At 40.6% G+C, this 20,134-nt stretch overlaps 2 protein-coding genes across 3 annotated transcripts; both read right to left on the bottom strand.

The window, feature by feature from the left end:
- Window positions 1-588: 588 nt before the first annotated feature.
- ddx46 (DEAD (Asp-Glu-Ala-Asp) box polypeptide 46) lies at window positions 589-13,728 on the bottom strand. 2 transcript variants are annotated; one of them, XM_066716922.1, is made up of 23 exons: window positions 13,589-13,728; window positions 12,165-12,350; window positions 11,956-12,078; window positions 11,379-11,469; window positions 11,106-11,274; window positions 10,660-10,814; window positions 10,406-10,519; window positions 10,090-10,255; window positions 9,881-10,001; window positions 9,515-9,690; window positions 9,094-9,215; window positions 8,560-8,638; window positions 7,046-7,128; window positions 6,572-6,736; window positions 4,984-5,146; window positions 4,674-4,867; window positions 4,150-4,287; window positions 3,587-3,736; window positions 3,093-3,323; window positions 2,724-2,942; window positions 2,276-2,420; window positions 2,092-2,165; window positions 589-1,467 (listed from the first exon to the last, which is right to left on the bottom strand). In XM_066716922.1, the coding sequence occupies exons 1-23, from the start codon at window positions 13,603-13,605 to the stop codon at window positions 1,420-1,422; spliced, it is 3,129 nt and encodes a 1,042-aa protein (XP_066573019.1). In that variant the 5' UTR covers window positions 13,606-13,728; the 3' UTR covers window positions 589-1,419. The 2 variants fall into 2 exon arrangements, with proteins under 2 accessions (XP_066573019.1, XP_066573020.1); XM_066716923.1 differs by having other exon boundaries at window positions 10,406-10,516.
- A 508-nt stretch (window positions 13,729-14,236) lies between these two features.
- Window positions 14,237-18,141, bottom strand: camlg (calcium modulating ligand). The gene is made up of 4 exons (XM_066716921.1): window positions 17,886-18,141; window positions 16,445-16,899; window positions 16,016-16,081; window positions 14,237-15,576 (listed from the first exon to the last, which is right to left on the bottom strand). The coding sequence occupies exons 1-4, from the start codon at window positions 18,046-18,048 to the stop codon at window positions 15,385-15,387; spliced, it is 876 nt and encodes a 291-aa protein (XP_066573018.1). The 5' UTR covers window positions 18,049-18,141; the 3' UTR covers window positions 14,237-15,384.
- Between the last annotated feature and the right edge of the window lie 1,993 nt (window positions 18,142-20,134).

Genomic DNA, 20,134 nt, shown 5'->3' with positions numbered 1-20,134 from the left:
ACATGTTTTGCTGACCTCGCATTTGAGTATTGACCATAGTGTATGCAATGGGTCTGTGCATTATTGCTTTCCTTAATACGATTTTATCCCCTGCAATGAGTGCAGCGCTGTAGTGAGCGCCATCTTTTTGACCCAATTTCTCATGAATAAAATTATTTAATGCCACATTTCATAACATTTCTGACTAGGAAGAGACAGTGGCTGTTGCCAGTATATACGGTGTGTATATATATACACACACACACACATATATATATATACACATATTCCAATAGATGGTGCGAGTGCAGCCATTATGGCAGAAAACATTTCATGTTATGTATATTAGTTTATTCATATAAATGAGTTTATTGCAGTAGAGGTTGCCAATGTGTGCAGGTAGTAACAGTTTAGGAATACAATTATTTAACAGGCAATGCTTTGGAGTGGGTATAGATTTTGTTTGAGGACTCTGGAATGTATTATTAATTACAAGAGAAGTTTCAGATTTTCAAAGTACAGGATGGGTTTGAATGTTTTTATGTAAATATCTTGTAAAATAAGCCTGTGTATTAAGGCGTATCCAATAACTCAAGCTTAAGCAGGGTGTGCTTTCTAACTTGTTTTAATCTTTACCCCTGTAGGCAAATGTACACAAGTAAAATTTAAAAACATCCGTTGCACACAAAAAAACAACCACATTGCCATTATATGAATTCTGAACATTTTATTCTGGAACCAAATTAAAAACAATGTATTCCATAGTATATTCAGAGGAGCTGCAAGCGGGTCTTGATCCAAATTGCTACGGTTACAAGATTTGCAATAAAAACTTCAAAAACACAAAATCACAGAATTCAGCTGCCCACAGATTCCTCGGTGCTGTGGTAGGCATGAATAAAAGTGAGAAAAATGCCTATGGTAAACTATACAGGTACAAAAATCTGAATGAGAATGAAACAAAACGAACATATTTTGGAAGAGGAAAATATGATCTTTAAATAAAATATATTCTTCATACACAGCCTAGAAAATGCAGTGACCGGGGATTGAGGAGTATGTCTGCACCATAGTGTAACTGAATCAATAGATCATTTTGTTAAATGCATTTGAATTTAAACCTCTAGATCCTCGACCAAACAGGTAAGATCAGCACACTGTTCCCCAAATATGTGCTGAATCAGGACAAAAATACACAACTAAACCAGATATTTAAAATAAATTATATCTAGCAAGACAGCTGCACATTAAAACGGGGGACCAAAAGACAAAGTTAAGAACAAAAATGAACAGAACTGCTTGACATCCAGAGATCTGCTGCTGAAAGCTTTAACCATCTATAAATCATACCGAATTAAAAACAAAATAAAGCAAATCCAATTGACGACTGAAGATAAAATGGCAGTGCTGTGAATGTCTTCTGTTCAGATTCCAGCTCTTCTACAAAACCTTGTATCTCCCTTTGCTGGTTGGTTGGTAGGAGTTTTGCTAAAGTGGAAAAGAGAAAAGTATTTAGACCAGTGAATCTTATAAATGCTGAGGTGCTCATAACATCATGCTGCAACAGGCCATATTTACATAACTGCCTCAAGCTGCATCCTAAAAGTTCATTAAAAAGCTCAACTCTTTTAAAGCTGACAATACAGGCTAGCAAGACCAAGCTGCCCAAGTAATGTTTCTCAGCTCGGTATTGTGCCATTTGTCCAATAAAGCATCTCATCATTCATTGGCTTGTCACTAAATGCAACATTTATCCGTGTAAAAAGTGACGATACAAAGAGTAAAATACACCATTGAACACATTTCTGAAGACTGAAAATCACTGCAAGCAAATTTAAACCAAGACAAGTTGCCGGGCTTCAGCATGGGAGTAATTAGTTTTCCAAATGAGCTTAAGCTAATGTTTAAGTAAAATGCATCTGTTTTGTTTGAGGGTAGAGACACTGAAGCTGGCAAGTATAGGCCCACTACACTGAAAATTAGAGCATGGTTCAATATTCTAAGAAAAGACAGAGCTGTCATTCAATATACAGTAAAGCATTTGATACAGACCTAAAATTGTTATAAATGTATACAAATACATATATACACACACACAAACACACTACTCACTAGTCTGATTAGCTCCTCTTTAATGAGCCTGGTGATCTCAGCCTTCGCTTTCTGTACAGCCAGTTCATTGGCACCTAATAAAGACAAAAGTGAGAATGATCAATGTTTTTGCTTTTCTCACACAAACAGCATTCCAGGATTCCTCCGGCATTATTATATTCGTACTGCTGCACAGCGGACTTACTCTCGATGGCCAAGTAGATTTTGCGTTCTCCCTCTTTGGGCTCCTTGCCTGGTGGGAAGTATGTTCCTCTGATGGTGATGGCAGCTTCAGAATACTCACTGATCCTTTGGAGGGCCTCCTTAGAGGTCACTTTCCACCTGGCCGTCTGGAGACACACAGAGCAAATCAGTTAGGAGATCCTCTGCACCACACTATACACAAATGGTAGCCCAATAACTCGGAGGCTCTACTGCAGTTCTTTTCTCGATCCCTTTCACACACACACACACACACAAAAATAGTTTCAGTCTTGTTCCATGATTCTTAGACTAAGCACAAAACAGGCTCTATTCCAAAACCTCCAATGACATTAACAGGCATATCCCTCAGCTATCTGCTTCGGATTGACGCTAACAAGAAGGGTGTGTGAATCTCATGCGGAGATAATGAGGTCCCGGTCGGCACTGACCTGAGGAAAGTCATTGATCTCGAGTTCCTCCTCGTATCTCTTGATGGTTTCGGACTGTCCTGCATCCTGTTTCTCCTCCTCTTGTTTCTCCACAGGGATGTAGTTGAGCTTAGCGTTGATCTTCTCGGCCAGCTGCTCAGCGATGGTCTTTGCAGAGACAGATGGTGCCACTATGGTGCCTCCTCTCAGAATGGCATTGGTAGCTTGCTGCATCACATCCTGTTTAGTTAAAAACAACGTGAGAAAGCAGTTCTGACTCCACTTTAAAGTTTACCTTACCTTGCAAATTAAAACTTTTCGTTTCGTTTTTCCACCCTGTTGCAAGAATTTGTATACATAATGATCCTCTCGGCTGGACAAAAGACTCACCTGAGCTTCGGCTCCCAGATTCTTCTGTGCGTTAATCTTCAGGGCCAGGCGCTTAGCAATCTCCAACTTCTCGATGTTACCAGCAGAGGGCATCGCAGGACTGGCCATTCCTCCTGCACTGTTGGCACTGCCCCCACCCCCACCGCCACCTCCTCCACCACCCCCGCCCGGTGCAGACAGGTCCTTCACTCGCTTCTTTGAGTTGAACATGCTCTCGATCTGCTCATCGATCTGCAGAAAGACAAACCAGCTTTGCATTATTACACTTTCCTAGCACCATAGGGCTGTGGAGGGATGCACGGTAAACATCCTGGCCTACAAGGTTACCCAGTTGTAAGGGGATACAGAATGCACATTTTCTTTGGACCACCATAAATTACACTGGGCTAGCAAGAGCTGGGATTGGAAAAACCTTGCGTAGTCAGGAGGAGTCTGGCATTTCTGCCTCACTGAGCGTAAAGAAAGCCTTGCTGCCAGCTGGCTGGTGTACTCACGTCCAAGGCAGTGTCCTCATCATCAGAGTCCTGCAAGCCCAGGGCTGCCTTCTGCAGCTTTTTCCGCTCGTTGGCCAAAGCATGCTCCGTCTCGTCAAATTTGAAACCCTTTCCGGAGAAGCCGCTGCTCTTTTTGATGCTTTTACCTTCCTGCAAAATTCAAGCTGTATTGGCATAGACTGGCATAGACCACTTGCAGACTCACTGGGAACTCTGAGCTATTAACCCATTCCAAAAAGCAAACAAAAACTAATCGGCTGTCGACAGGCCTGGTCTTGCTCAGCGTGTCAGAATGTGAACCGATATCAGTTTTATTGCTGCACTACCCTTTGTTTGTTCTTCCCCTGCTCTCTGGTTCAAGAGCACTCGCAAGACTTAAAAGCACATTAAAAGGGATCAAGCCCCCCTCCATGGGCCTCCTTTACCTGCACTAACCTGTACAACATTCAATTATTCTGTAAACCGCAAATTACAGTAGTTCAAAATGTTTTACCAAAGTGTGGAGTGATTAGTTAGTGCTGGTTTCAGATGCTCAGAAGCTACAAAAGGGTTGGCAATCTTACAGCTTTTTGTTGATCTTTGAAGTTTGCCCACAGCTGCTCCAATGATGGGGGCACACTAGTCCCAGAGAGCTCCAGAGCCTTGATGATATCCCCAGCATAACGGGCTTGGTCATCTGTGATGAATGTATAGGCAAACCCCTGGAATTCAAATCATCCATTAAACAAGAAATGAAATCAATCCACAATTGTTGATAAGTTTAAGAACATGTATTTAACCACATAACCGAGTGTAGGAAGAGGAGGGGACGGGGTTAAATGTAGTTTTTTGTTTGGTTTTATTCCTACACCTGAATAAACTGCTTTAGGATATAGAAATGTATAGCAGTTGTTATACATTTGATATATCCCAAATACCCACAGTTTCAGAGTGACTTCAGGGAAAAGGAAGTGCACATTTGACCAAACACTGTGCCATTAAAAGAACCTCCTGAAATTGCTTACAGATGTGCCGAGTTTACAATTAGTTCACATTGAAGGCACTAGGCATTTTATTTATTTATTTATGGAAAAGCATATCAACTTACTTTATTGCCAGCTCTTCCAGTTCGTCCCGCTCGGTGCACGTAATCCTCGTAGTGATTAGGGCAGTTGTAATTGATGACCAAGATGAGGTGCTTAACATCCAGACCCCTCGCAGCTACAGAGGTGGCCACAAGCAGCCGGCATGCTCCATTCTTGAAGTCATTGATGATGCTGTCTCGGTCATATTGGTCAATGCCTGGGAAAGAAGTCCTCATCAGTACTGCTCTCTTTACTTCCCTTACTAGTGTAAACAAATTTACATTAAAGCAGGAATTAGTGCAATAAGAAGAAGTCATTGTTTTAGCAATTTACCTCCATGGAGAGACATGCAGGGGTAAGAGACTTTCATGAGCTCTTTCAGCAGCACATCTGCGTGCTCCTGTTTGTCCACAAAGATGATAACAGAGCCTTTCTCCTGGTAATGCCCCAAAAGTTCAAGAAGCTTCAAGAACTTGTTCTCTTCCTCAATGACAATCTAAACAGAGGCAGACACTAGATTATGAAACACATTGACATTTCTTTTGAATTCATCATTGAAAGGTTTATGGCCCAAACAAGCAGACAGGAACTGGGCCAGAAGAAAGATATACTTCTTGTGCTACAAGCCTGCACTGTAAACCATACAAATACATATACACTCACCTAAAGGATTATTAGGAACACCATACTAATACTGTGTTTGACCCCCTTTCGCCTTCAGAACTGCCTTAATTCTACGTGGCATTGATTCAACAAGGTGCTGAAAGCATTCTTTAGAAATGTTGGCCCATATTGATAGGATAGCATCTTGCAGTTGATGGAGATTTGTGGGATGCACATCCAGGGCACGAAGCTCCCGTTCCACCACATCCCAAAGATGCTCTATTGGGTTGAGATCTGGTGACTGTGGGGGCCAGTTTAGTACAGTGAACTCATTGTCATGTTCAAGAAACCAATTTGAAATGATTCAACCTTTGTGACATGGTGCATTATCCTGCTGGAAGTAGCCATCAGAGGATGGGTACATGGTGGTCATAAAGGGATGGACATGGTCAGAAACAATGCTCAGGTAGGCCGTGGCATTTAAACGATGCCCAATTGGCACTAAGGGGCCTAAAGTGTGCCAAGAAAACATCCCCCACACCATTACACCACCACCACCAGCCTGCACAGTGGTAACAAGGCATGATGGATCCATGTTCTCATTCTGTTTACGCCAAATTCTGACTCCACCATCTGAATGTCTCAACAGAAATCGAGACTCATCAGACCAGGCAACATTTTTCCAGTCTTCAACTGTCCAATTTTGGTGAGCTTGTGCAAATTGTAGCCTCTTTTTCCTATTTGTAGTGGAGATGAGTGGTACCCGGTGGGGTCTTCTGCTGTTGTAGCCCATCCGCCTCAAGGTTGTACGTGTTGTGGCTTCACAAATGCTTTGCTGTATACCTCGGTTGTAACGAGTGGTTATTTTAGTCAAAGTTGCTCTTCTATCAGCTTGAATCAGTCGGCCCATTCTCCTCTGACCTCTAGCATCAACAAGGCATTTTCGCCCACAGGACTGCCGCATACTGGATGTATTTCCCTTTTCACACCATTCTTTGTAAACCCTAGAAATGGTTGTGCGTGAAAATCCCAGTAACTGAGCAGATTGTGAAATACTCAGACCGGCCCGTCTGGCACCAACAACCATGCCACGCTCAAAATTGCTTAAATCACCTTTCTTTCCCATTCAGACATTCAGTTTGGAGTTCAGGAGATTGTCTTGACCAGGACCACACCCCTAAATGCATTGAAGCAACTGCCATTGATTGGTTGGTTAGATAATTGCATTAATGAGAAATTGAACAGGTGTTCCTAATAATCCTTTAGGTGAGTGTATGTGTGTGTGTGTGTGTATGTGTGTGTGGGGGGGGGGTCTTACCACATGCTGCTCCACATCAGAACACACAACACTCCTGCCGCCCACTTGCACCTCGATGGGCTTGGACAGAATCCTGCGGGCCAGGGCCTCCATCGCTCTGGGGAAGGTGGCCGAGAACATGACTGTCTGGCGATCGGGTCTGATGTTGTCCACAATACGCATCACCTATTCAACAACAATCAGGAATTACGTCCTCGCACTTGTCTTTACCAGGATACCAATGTGGAATACACACTTTATTGACCAGTGGTTTCATTGATTTCCTGAATTATTTGGTTATAGGACCATGAATAATAAGCAGCAATGTGACCGTTTGCAGGTTAAAGATGCTAGGATGAATAAAATCGATCAATGCATTTTTTGACAACACGTGCTACATCCAATCAAAAGCCAAGAAAAACTGACCAATCATGCAAAAGGGCATTTTAGTCTTTCCACCTGGAATAATCAATAGACCACACTGAAGCAACTCACCTGTGGCTCAAAGCCCATGTCAAACATTCTGTCCGCTTCATCAACCACAACATAGGTAACTCTGCGGAGGTTTGTGACTCTGCCTACAGACAGCCAAAAAAAGACCATAAAATCACAATAAAACTGAATACCAACTTCTTCAAACAGCTCTATACAACCAACTAATTTCTACTTGGTTATCTTTTTACTGAAGCATAACATTTATTTTTAAATACAACTGGAATTTCAGTGTCCAAATAATTATTTTGTCTATTCTTGCGTACCATCTCAGGGGCACGAAGAACCTGTAAAAGTCAGAAAACAGCCACATCATACAATAAAGACTGAGATGGAGCCACATCAAGCATAATCTGACAGCATTCACCTAAAAAGAGAACATATTAGAGATTACCCCGCATGTGTGGAAGGAAAAGCCGCTCTTTCACATTTTACAAGCAGGTACACATTAAGCAAGCAAGCTATAAATGCTCCTTACATCATTAGGAAACTATTTCCCACAGTCAATTTGGTAATGAAGAAAAGACCACAGATCTAATCCACACACACACACAAGCCCCAAAAGGGTTAATACATTTAGCGTGAAAATAAATTTAAACAGTGCAATAAATAGCGACAGGGTAATTTACAGCCCTAAGCCCAAAGTGGCTATCCATGTCAATAAAAGTAAATTAAATAAAATAAAAAATAAAAATAATAATTTGCAAAGGAGACTTGTTACAAAGCCAACAAAAATGTAACTACTGAACATTTTAAAGGGAACTTACTTCTCTATCAAAATCGTGAACATGACAGCAATGCGTCTCCACCTACCTGTTGCTTGTTTAGTCTTGAGGTACACTTCAAATGTCTTGAGGGTATGTATCCCAAGGTGGTCAAATAATGTCAACAGTTTAGTAAGTAGTATTAACTGGACTCACTCTCACCATTACAGACACAGTAACACTGCATGCAATGCACTACAGTACAAGATCGTTTTTCTAAGCTGCAGGATCTATTGAAATCCTTCACAATTAAATGCCTTATTTTATAGTTTTTCCTCAGTTATTGAATTAAATGAAGGAGGCTGGCATCACACTTCTGTTTAGTGGATAACATTTTCCATGAGTAAATTTAATAGTTTTCTTTTTACGATGAACCAAAATCTATGCATTTTTAGATATTTTTTTGTACTACTAAAATCTACTAAAAAGTAATTTCTCTTTGTGACTCTAGGAAAAATGGTTGACATGATTCTTCTCTGGATTTAGATTTTGTTCCTGGCAATGTTCAATCAATCTGCTCTTTTATACCAACTGGCAAGACAGTGAATAGATATTAAAAAGGGATTTTTCAGTAAATCATGGTTTATCTAAAATTGACCAGAAAATGTGGAAAAACAAGGATCACAGAAAATTATTCCTCCAATATGGAATAAATACTGCAGCTTTTGTAATCAAAACAGTTAGTGAATTTCATCAAAACAAGCATACTGCACCACACTGTACACAAAGTTATATCACAAAGAGAATACTCACCACTATTGGCACCTAACATGTCGATCATTCGTCCTGGTGTGCAGACAATGATTTCTGCTCCTCTCTTCAGCTCAGCAATCTATCAGCCACCGCCAAAAAAAATAAAAAATTGCTTTTAATCTCCCAGACATAAATAGTCCCATAGCACACTGTACCTGCATCCATAGTAAAGCCAAGACATTCTCAATAAATCTCTCCCCAGTGCAGATTACAAGGCTCAATTACTTACACACATGGAGCAGATGACAGAGCAAATAGAGATCTATTGATACACGATTCTTACGATTGTCCCCCCGTTCACATTTTGCCAGCACTGTATTGACTGTCAAGTGACAAACGTTTTAGAATTGTGTACTGTTGAAATCCTGCTCCACTTCCATCATTACGAAATGCACTCAATTCTCCACAGCTGTAAAATATCACACATCCTTCCTTTTAAGTAATCATTGAGTATTGCCATTTTTCAAAGAAAGGCTTATTTTCCATGTACTGGAGATATTTGCTCTAAAATAAGACCTAGAAAATCCACTATACCTGTTCACTTATTCCAGTTCCCCCATAGACACAGACCACTCTTAGACCCAGCGGTTTAGAAAACTTCTTGCACTCCTTGGTGATCTGAAGAGCCAATTCTCTAGTAGGAGTCATGATAACAGCTAGGAAAAAAAAAAAAAGATAAATAGCAAGCCAAATATTAAATATCAATGAGAAGAGTGATTTGAGAATGCATTATCCTGAATTAAGTTCTTAGCTTAACCGTTAAATATAAATGTATCTTGCACTTTAGATGGGAATATTTTATGAAATTACTTATAGCATGAATGTGAAAACAAAGTTAAAGTACCAAGTTTCCAAAAGTGCTAATAAGCATAAACATGTGGATTCATGCCATATAAAAACAAATTGAGTAAGAGGATAAAGCTCAAATTGATATGAAATGGATCACCACACTTACCTATGGGACCTTCAGCTTCTTCCAAAGGTCTCTGGTCCAGGATGTGGCGGTACATCGGCAGAAGAAAGGCAATTGTTTTCCCACTGCCAGTTTTAGCGATCCCAATCAAGTCACGTCCAGACATTATAGCCGGAATGGCCTGTGCCTGAATTGGTGTAGGTTTTTCATAACCATGTCTTGAAGAGGAGAAAAAAAAAAAAAAGAAAATTATATTCCACAGTACAATGCTCAACTTCATTATTTTTTTTAAACATTTGAACAATATATATTTGGGGACAATACAAATGGCTCTGCAATATTTTATGACTGACATATCGGACTTCATTAAAGCATTTTCCTATGGCAGATGTAGGCCTAAACCCTTACTTTTTAAGCGCACTTAGGATCTTCATGGAGATGCCACATTGCACCCATGTCCTGATGGGTTTCGGACAGCCCTTCCCTTTGACTACGATTCCTTCCAACTCCAACCTGTAAACATTCACCTCTGGGGAAGGAAGACATCAAAAAGATGAGAAAAAGTGCAGAGTAGACATCTTTCCAACAAATATGGATGGATGGATGTACAGACTCACCTTCTGGAGACATTTTGGTCAGTTCTGGTACCTCCACATAGAAGTTCTTGCGGAAGGGTTCATATTCGATTTTCTGATGGTCCACCGGCTCCAGCAGCTTCCTCTGCTTGGTCTGATAGCCGGTCAGGGCCGTCTGAAGATCCACCTCCTCTTCCTCGGAGGAGTACTGCACAGCAATAAACAGGAATGCATTTAAAATGCTCGTTTTCAGCAGTTAAGTGGAAAATTTAAGCAAGAGAATAGGAATAGCAATTACAAAAAAAAAAAAAAAAAAAACTGCAAGGGATGCAAAGGTGCACTATGCAGTGGAATTTACCTCCATAGCATCCTGGTCATTCTCCATTAACTCTCCCTTCTTCTTGTTTGCGTCAGCAGAGGCTTTCTTCGTCGTGACGACCGTCATGACTTTGGTGACTGTTGTTCCGCCCTTCTGAGCGCATCAAGAGAAAACAGGAGGTTATCGATCACTTGAAGAAAATCATCACAGTGGAACAGACAAAGGTCTTGAACAACATTCAGGTTTAAAGGCTAAGCACTGTAGGAGGGGCCAGCTGGTGTACGATGGCTCACCTTGTCGTTTCCTCCTCGAACGCTGCCCATATTGAACTTCTTCACTTCCTCCTTCACCTCTTCCATGTAGGCATCTAAGGGGTCCTGCTCCTCGCCCACCTCCTCCATGGGCTCTTCCTCGGGCTCCACTACAGGTGGTGCCTCCTCCTCGTCATCTGACACAGACAAACCAGTGAGCTTGGACAGTAGAATTACACTCATTTTTCTAATGCAGAGATGTTTAATGCCAAAGGGAATTAATTCAACTCATGGGCTGAATTCCTGCAGGTTTTAGCAGGATGTGTCAATAAGCAAAGTGTGCAAGAACTGGGCAAGTTAAGCAGACCTCCAATAGCTTGTGAGCTTGACAAACAGTGCATGTAGACCTACAATTAACTATGCATTTTCAGTGCCTTCACTAGACAGCAAGATAGCGCTCTAAACACAGCACAAACTCAGAGTCTCACCATCGTCGTCCTCCAAGCTCCACTTCTTCCCCTGCTTCATCTCTTCCAGCTCTTTCTTCAGCTCTCCAATGTTCTCCATTGCCTTTTTCCTCTGCTCTTCCCTCCACTTCTCTACTCGCTCCTTCCTTTTCCTCATTTCCTCCTCCAGCTTATTTTGGTCAAAGTCTTGCTGCATGGAAGGAAACAATATATCACCATGGGCCACTCATTTCTCAATAATGATGGAGTACTTTGAGATTAAAAGTTATCAGTTTAAAAACTCTTCCAACTCACATCCTCAACCTTCTCTTCTTCTTTCTCCTCCTTTATTTTCTTCTTCTCCACAGAAGGCTCTGTGCTCTCAGACTTCTCCTTAGTCTTTGACCTACAGGACATCAAAAGACAGTTTCAACACTGGGCTCCTAGACATCTACTGTGCCCATATCTTCACATGCAATTCTTCACAGTAGAAATCTTATGGCAACCTTGCTCACCAAAGTTCTTGTATACATAAAAGTATTTGATCAGTGCCAGACGTTGTAAGAAAAAGAGATCAAAGATGGACAAAGGAAGCTATTGAATGGATCCAAAGAAAAGGGAAGATTAAAACTTTGCAGGCGTGACATGGAAAAGGGAAGCTACAGTTCGGAGTACGTAGAAACATCTTGGGCTTGAAGGGGCCTTTATGCAGGTGTGGATTGATATGTGCTGATTGAACAATATAGATATATGTATGTGTGTGTGTGTGTGTATATATCTTCGTTATTTCTTTAGCTACCGTTCCCTTCGTTTACCTTTTTATACCATTCACCGCCCACCCTAGCAGCTTAAGATAGACCACAAGGACGACCCGCCAGTCATGCTAACTCACCCATCTTCGGTCTTCCTGCTCTTACTGGGGCTGGTGGAGCGTGATCTTCGAGCCCGGCTCCTACTGCGAGACCTCCTCCTTTCTCGACTCCGAGAGCGTCTCCTTTCTCGACTCCGAGAGCGTCTGAAAGAGAGAGAATGTGAGTCCAAGAACCACACTGTAACACAGAGAGAGAGATAGAGAGAAAGAGAAAGAAAGGGATAGCCCACCTTGGTCTCTTCCTGTCACGGGAGCGGGATCTCCGGCGGTCTCTACTTCGGGAGCGCTCCCTGCGGCGGTCTCTGTCACGGCTGCGTGAGCGCACCCTCTCCTCACGCTTGGAGCGCTTCTCTGCAGAGCGGCTCCTGGACCGGCTGCCCGAGCGTCCCTTGGAGGCCGACCGCTTTCGGTAGTGCCTGCAAAAGAGATGGCCATTTCACAACTTAGCTGATCCAGCTCTGTACACATGCAAGAGAACTACATTCAGGGTGAGGTACTGTCAAGCATTTTAGAAGATAGGATGGCTTAACTTCTACACCAAACTTTTGAATCACCCATTACTGTACTCGGTTACACAGCACTGCAGCTCTGCTTCTCAAATTTATGAAACTGACTGTGACCCTGTACAGACAGACATAGATTCTCATAATAGTAAGGCTTGTCATTATATAAGGCTGGAATAAAGGGATATTTAAATTTAAATTTGAAAAGCATGTAATAAAATAAAAACATTAGCACATACTGAAATGCTTTGGGTCATTCTGATTAAAACCTTAAACCTGTAAACTGAAGTGAGTAACAACCACCAGTGCTAATATTGTCTCTGAAGCTTGAAAGTCGATGACCGGAGTACATTAGGCTGCACATGTTCTCTATAGTCAGGGAAGTGTGTACAATGAAAAAGATGCTGTGTTGTAGGATTCTACACTGGATTCACTACTACATAAGAACAGCATTTATTTTACAGTCAAATCAGCGTTTGACTTAATAGGTTTTATTTTCAAGCAATACGATTTCTTTGTTAAGGAGCTGTTTTTCTGAGGAGGGTGCTTAATTAACATGCATATTTGAAAATACATAGCCTATAGAAATTGCATTGCTAATTATACAAAAAACTGCAAAATGAAAAAAGCAGGTTAAGTGTGACAACATATGCGTTGACGAATTGTGACTTTATCCTTCCAAAGGCCAGAACTTAAGAATCTACGTCACAGTAACCAGATTAGTTTAATTTAGACAACAAAAAACTTTGTTTTTGACTCAATAAGGTATTATACAGCTGCATGAGGCTTTACTGTGTTAAAAGCTCTGAATCATTACAATAAAATCATCTACAGCGATCATTAAACTCCACAAACATATTCAAAACCTTATCGGATAAAGAAGAGACCGGCAGAACCGCTAGCTAATGCCAATACAGATGCCAGCAATGGCCAATGAAAATAAACAATTATCGGTGCGCATGGCTGGGAGACGGATAAATGATTTTTTTGTTTTCTTGCAATATATATCTCCTACGTCCTAAATATAATCGTAATGCATTTTCTTTTCCCATGTGGGGCCTACATCTGTACTTGTACGTAGTAGTTAGGTGGCTCGGTAACTGTACACTGCAGTCGCGATGATAGATTACACAGAAACGGCGCATTCTTACCTCGACTCCCTTCCCATCTTCTCGTGTTTTTATGAAGTAAACCACTTAGTTTATTTTTGTTGGGACCCGCACTTTTATCTTAACCGCTGCTTTCAGTCGACAATCCCAGACGTCCTTATGACGCAATCAAGACACGCCGTCCAAAACAAGCTCCTCCCCCTCTCCGCTCCACTCTCAGCGTCCCTTCCAGCCCACAGCGCCACCCACCGGCGGGACGATCCACAGACACTGACCTGAATTGGACTGCGACTGAAGAATTGTGAGAACATGCAGTCTTGTTCTATTGCAAGAGCTTTATAGTAACTCCAAAGTTTTATTGTATTGTTTTGTTCAACCAATCACACTCTCTACTTTGTTATTAATATGATGATCATCACTCCTCTAACAGCATTTCCGACTAGAAAACGTCATGAGAAACAGTTTGTATATCTTTGTCCTTTCCCAATAATTAACCTTGTTCTATACTACGTAAACACTTTAGATAGAGGATCTATGTTGTTGCTTCAGAGCTCGTTAGAAAGTGGATACCCAGAGCGCTCAATTGTCTCTCTCTTTAATGTCAGTTGCATATGTCTAAGTATCTCTTTCATGCCCCCCCCCTTTATTTTTTAACATGAACCTCTCTTAGCACTAAATATAAAGAAAAGCTGTCTGTTATTGTATTAGTTTATTCAGTTCTGTCTGTTCTCAGGTACAGTTAATCCAGTTTACCCACTCCTATAATTAAAAGAATACATCCATAATAGACAAAAAAATCAATTACACTTCCATGGTTTTGAATAATGGTTATACTGGATCAGATATTCACATTTCAAATGAAATTAGGAAATTACCTGCTCTTTACAGTTTAATTTAAAAAACAGGTAGTAAAACAGAGTAAAACACAGATAGATAGAGAACATCGATTATATGAATGGTTACAACACTGAAACTGATTTAAATATTTCCCATATACAGATGAAATAATTTATTGTAGATTTAACAGATTGGATAACATGCTACCAAAACGGGGGTGTAAGTTACATTCGTTTAGACGGCTGGTACAGCTAGACATAGCATTTTGCTTTGATGGAATCTCTCCTGTCCAGGCTGGTCTACCATTAAGAAACTCCATATATATTGGCCCAGTATGTAGCTTAAATATACCAACATAAACAATCCACCACAATATTGAAAATAGGACACTGCTCACTGAAAAAGACCATGTACATAGTTAATATCCCTTGTTTTTTTTGTGTAGTGCAATTTACAGCAGCAGGTGTCGCTGTATACCTTCCAACCACTGGGTTTACATTTGAGTTAATTACGTTCTTAAGCTCATCAAAAAGTGAACAACACATCCATAAAACAATAGATAAAAATAAATAAATACTACAAGCAGCAGAACTGAACAGTCAAATAAATCTAGATTTACATGGCTCCTTAGTGTGGAATAAAAACAAGATGTAAGAAAGCCTTTCCTTTGAGTAAGAAAATGGAACCCTTTTTAATCAGAGACTAATCATCACCACCTATTAACAGACGTCACTAGTACCATTACAAACTGGAAATGCTAGTAAACATTTCAGTTCAGTCTGATAGTAGTCTGCTGTTGCTGCAGCACTGTGCAGGAAGGAACCAAGAGAAATGTTAGGTTTACGATTGAAACCACACTGTTCCAGAGCCGATGCGGTCCAGACATCTGTCTTTCACCGCCACTCGCACTGTTGGAAAAGGGAGGGGAGGGGAGGGGGTGATGTACTGCATCAGCCGGGGGATTTAGAGGAGCACACATCGAGCAGAGCAACACAAGACTCTCAGGGGATTTCAGAACCCAGGAGGACCAACATCTCGTGACACACGATGAAAGTGAAGAAGTAGACACACAGGTCAGTGAAGACATCCCCCATTTTGCTGTAAGTGTCCATGGAGCGGTTGATGACTTCAGCAGGGATTCCCGAGAGCAGCAGGGCAGCCGTCAATACTGTGGTCCTGATTTTTTTCTCCCCCTGAAACAGCAGAGCAAAGGCAGTCTGCTCACAAGGTCCCAAATTACACATAAGGCCCCCTCCACCCCATGTAAAACATCTGAATAAGAGGTGAGGCTTGAAACAATGCCTAAAACATAGCTTTTGAACATACAGTGTTACATCCCGATTCTTACTCTAGCAATTAAAGTACGGTCTGCTACAATCCTGTCTGAATCTGTCTGAAATCTGCTCTTTTTTGTTTTTGGTAAATACACTGCTGTCAATTATTTGTGGCTGAATTACTGAAAATGGAATAAGACTTTAAAACAGAATGCAGATCTAGGAGGAGAATATAAGAGAAGACATTAAAAGCAGTTACACAACTTTTTGATTTGTTAACAAAATGTTCAGGGAAGACAAGATTTAAGATGAATACCTTAATTACGGATAATGATGAGAGATTATAAACTCTACTCACCTTTGGAAAATATTTGTACAAGCCCATATATGCCAGTTGGAGGGTAAGAAATGGAGCAAATATAGACTGCAAGGAAGAAGAGAATAACTTGGTTATAGCACGAAACTGTGGCAGGGAGTTAAGTCACACAAACACACTACTGTCATAATAATGATAATACTTCAAACCTTTGTTTGAATAAATTTGTACAGACAGATGTCTAAAGTTAGAGTATAATTACACACACTGCTTCATTAGAAAACAATTTCAGAAGGGCCTGCAGCTCATAAAACAAGAAATTGTTTAAACTGCAAAGCAGTGCTGGTCTTTCTGGCATGGAGCTCTTTTCCAGTGGGTGCATTTTTTTGTTGATCACACATTGCTGAAGTAACCAGATCCATTGGAATGGATCTGGTTACTTCAGCAAAAAAGCCCCACTCCCACACTTACCAGGTACTTGCAGACAAACACCCTGACCGCGATGGCCAGCAGCACGCTGCCCAGCAGCCTGAAGAGGCGGAAGGCATCCATCTCCTCCGGGCCCGAGCCGTTGTCCTGGACTGGTTTCTCGCTGATCAGCTGGCTGCGCAACTTCATGGCCTCGTCAAAGCGCGATAAGTACTGCTGCAGGCCCCGGCGTGGGGAGCGAGGGACTCCGTCGGCCGGGAGTTCCCCCCGGGGCCTCTGCCTCAGCTCCGCACCGCCATCACTCTCCGAACCCCGGGCAAGAGACTCCCTGCCCTCCAGTAGCGGGGACCCCTTCCTTTCAGGAACATCAATGTGGTGATTAGCGTCCCCGATCTCATGTTGGAAAACCGGAAGTCTCTTGGACGGGGCCGACAGGGACAGGACCTCTGCCCTGTCGTGATCCGGAGGGATTCTGAGCTCTGTCGCATGTCTGTCATCTTGTAGAAGAGAAGGAAAGAAAGACTGATTTAGGATAAGCATTTACTGCCTGGCTTAAGATCTCTACAGTACAGTAAGTTTCATTACGATTCATATTCAGTTGAAAGTGATTGTACATTAAATATTACATAACAAAAATTGTTTTGGCACTGTCAACAGTGATGGCAAAGAGCAAGCATGTTTATCTAGAGCCCACCATGCCCTGCTGATTGTCTCTACAACTGAGCTCTTAATTACTTAATTGAACCTTCAATTGAACTGTTAGTTAGAAGGGTTCAATTAAGCTATTGAGAGCTCAAATCTAATTTCGACACCCCATCCTACATAAACTCCATCCTTCCTATTCTGTTCAACATGTGGTACAGAACCTGTCAACCCTGACCTCTGACCTCTTAGGCCTCATCTGGTTGGTTAATGATATAACAAACTGAAAGCTCACTGGGAACGCCAGTCATGGCTCTCTCTTTGAGCAAAAAAGGCGTAATTCTGTATTTCTTTCCATTATAGTTTCACGCCACAATTTAAGAGATTTTTAACCAGAATACATATAAATACATTACAAGATACAGTTTCTTGTATCTGTATTCGAGTATTGAATATCACATCTATCGTGAGTGCTGTCACTCGCTGTTTACGGATTACGGACGGTCATAATATCCATGATCAGATTCATAACGTCAAGGAACTGATACTGTCGCTGCTGTTGAGTTTAGATGACGTCATGCAGTGTTGGCCAGGATCATGTGGAGTAATGTTACAGAATGTAAATAAAATATGTAGGTACATCATTTTATATTTTTAAACGTGTATATGGTTTAAAAAAAAAACATTTAAAACACTTAAATACATTTAGTATTTATATTAGTGGGGTTTCACCTGCGTTGTAGCACTAATTTCATTTATTGGCTTACTTTAAATTCTATACGGACATCAATGAAAGCTGCACCTCCCGGTTTTATTGTTAAGTATCCGTGTTGAGACTCACCGTTGCTGTCTGCGTCGCTCTTATTGAAGCCCATGATCCTGTTCATCCTGTCTTCCGAATTCATCAGCAGTTTTCTCCTCCTTATTTCTGCTCTTCTTTTCGAAGCAGACATGTTGCCCTTTTCTTCGGCAGCGTTGTGCGAGGTTTCCTCAGACGACTGCATGGTTTCAAAATTAGGAAATTAGGTTTCACAAGAGCACTGTGCAGCCAGGCGACTTGCAGTACAATGGGCAAGGCGCCTCTCCGGCGGCGCACTTTGATGATGTCATCATGCTTGGAGAACCGACTTGCCTGCAATGCGCGAAAACCCCACCACTGACCCAAGTCAGTCCGGATCAGCTCATCGCTACAGTAGTGCTGAAATCAATGGATTATTAAAGGCTAAACAAACGACATTAAGGTTAAACCCCGCCTGGAGTCGTCTTAGTATGAATGCTGACGTTTAGCTAGATGACTTTTAAAACTAGTGTTGTAAACGTACAATTTGTCCTCACAACTTTTATATGCAGCAGTAGCTATTGATAGTCGTATATGGTGTGATCATTACTTTGCACATAGGGTTGTGTTTTTATCTCCTGTAATGTAAAAGTACGGATCATTGAAATTGTGCATGACGTCCAGCATTCAACCTCGAAAGTTAATCAAAAATTAGTGTGACATATTCCACTGGTATAAAAATCTTGATACGAATCTAAAACAAAAATGCCTTGATTTACCACTTCCTCTATACATTTTACAATTTACAGTTCCTGAACTAATTTATGTTAGATTTGATAACTAATTTATTAACATTTTGACACCCCATCCCCTCAATGTCATAAGTAAATTAGTAATGTTCACAAACAGCAAATACAACACAGGTCAACACCTCTCAATCAATACACATCTTCAAACTTCATAGAGAACTAGTATTTAATTGTTACAGTAATGTACACTACTTTACAAAATTAATCTCTTCTGGGTTTACATTGTACAGATCATTAGAACTGAAGTCATCAGTGCAAGTATATATTGTCTTGCGTTATCAAAGTCTTGTAGAAAACAGGTTTAAACAATGGCACAGAAGCAAACTTATGCATTAACATGCCCAATTCTGACAAGAGGTGTTTAACGAGCGGACAAAAAAATATTTCTTATGTTTTACAAAACTTCAAACATTTTTATTGAGACGCACAAAACAGCAACTTATGTAATACTTGCACAGGTGGCTTCAGTTGTGAATATTCACTTCAAGCCACATAAAATGGTCCCAATAACTGAAAATGTTCATTATGCTTTTTCATTTTATTTTTGTCAGAGTGATTAAAAAAAAGCATTAAAAGGGTATTTATAATGGTAATTTTATTTATTTTTAAACAAAGATTACTGTATTCTTTTTAAAGCTGAAAAGAAATTAAAATGGTGGTAACAACATATTTGAGTATATCCAACTTACTTAAAAGACAAACTGTAACTTGCCACTCACTTCAGTGTAGAACATTATTACTAAGAACAGTGTGGTTGTTTAACTGCTTTAAGTAATAGTACATTCATTGGGTTTTTCCATATACAACACAACCAAGTCTTAGATTTTAGTGGCTCCCACCTTCATTGTAATCTCAGTTTGCAAACAATACTGACAAGATTTTGAATGAAAAAATAAAGCAAAATTAAATTAGCCTTAAATTAGTGGGGAGGACATTTAGTAGTAGCTTAAAAAGTTAAGAAACTCACATCTCCAAATAAAACTTACCGATTTATAAAGAAAAATAATCACACAAACTAAAGAGAAATAAAAATTTAAAGTCATTGCACTCCCTTCCTGAAGATTTTTTCATATTATTTTAAAACATGAGGTCAGTTGTAAACCCCAGTATCTTAATAAGCCTATCACTGCTTTCCAAGACACCGCACAATTAATGGCTATATTCTGAGGACCAGACACTTTTACTGTGCATATGGATTGGGACAATTTACTGGGGCCATAAAGCCAAGCTGAAATAGAAGGAAAAAACAACAAGGTACTGACTGCTACAAGTGACACAAAAGGTAGGCTGCTGAGCTATATAACACATCATACATTACCAACAGCTATCAAAGAATGTTGTGGAGTATAGTGCAGAAACAACGTCAGTTGACGTCAGTCAAAATGCACATTGTGGTTATCATATATATATAAGTCTGGAGAATAAGCATCATACCATTATTTTGGATTGAATCAAACATTTTATCCTGTGAAAAAGATACTTCTCTGCACATTGTTTTTCTTT

Source organism: Amia ocellicauda, chromosome 11 (genome assembly GCF_036373705.1).
Source record: "Amia ocellicauda isolate fAmiCal2 chromosome 11, fAmiCal2.hap1, whole genome shotgun sequence".
In the NCBI taxonomy this organism is placed as follows: domain Eukaryota; kingdom Metazoa; phylum Chordata; class Actinopteri; order Amiiformes; family Amiidae; genus Amia; species Amia ocellicauda.
The sequence above is the reverse complement of the archived record's forward strand: the minus strand, read 5'-3'. Positions and strand labels throughout refer to the sequence as shown.

Coding starts and splice junctions, on each gene's coding strand:
- ddx46 (XM_066716922.1), bottom strand. Junction 10,256..10,405: donor ATGACCAGGATGCTATGGAG/GTAAATTCCACT, acceptor ATTGCTGTGCAG/TACTCCTCCGAGGAAGAGGA. Junction 3,324..3,586: donor ATGAGGACACTGCCTTGGAC/GTGAGTACACCA, acceptor GTCTTTCTGCAG/ATCGATGAGCAGATCGAGAG.
- camlg (XM_066716921.1), bottom strand. CDS start 18,048: ATGCAGTCGTCTGAGGAAACCTCGCACAACGCTGCCGAAGAAAAGGGC. Junction 16,900..17,885: donor GAGCGACGCAGACAGCAACG/GTGAGTCTCAAC, acceptor CTCTTCTACAAG/ATGACAGACATGCGACAGAG. Junction 15,577..16,015: donor TGTACAAATATTTTCCAAAG/GTGAGTAGAGTT, acceptor CTGCTGTTTCAG/GGGGAGAAAAAAATCAGGAC.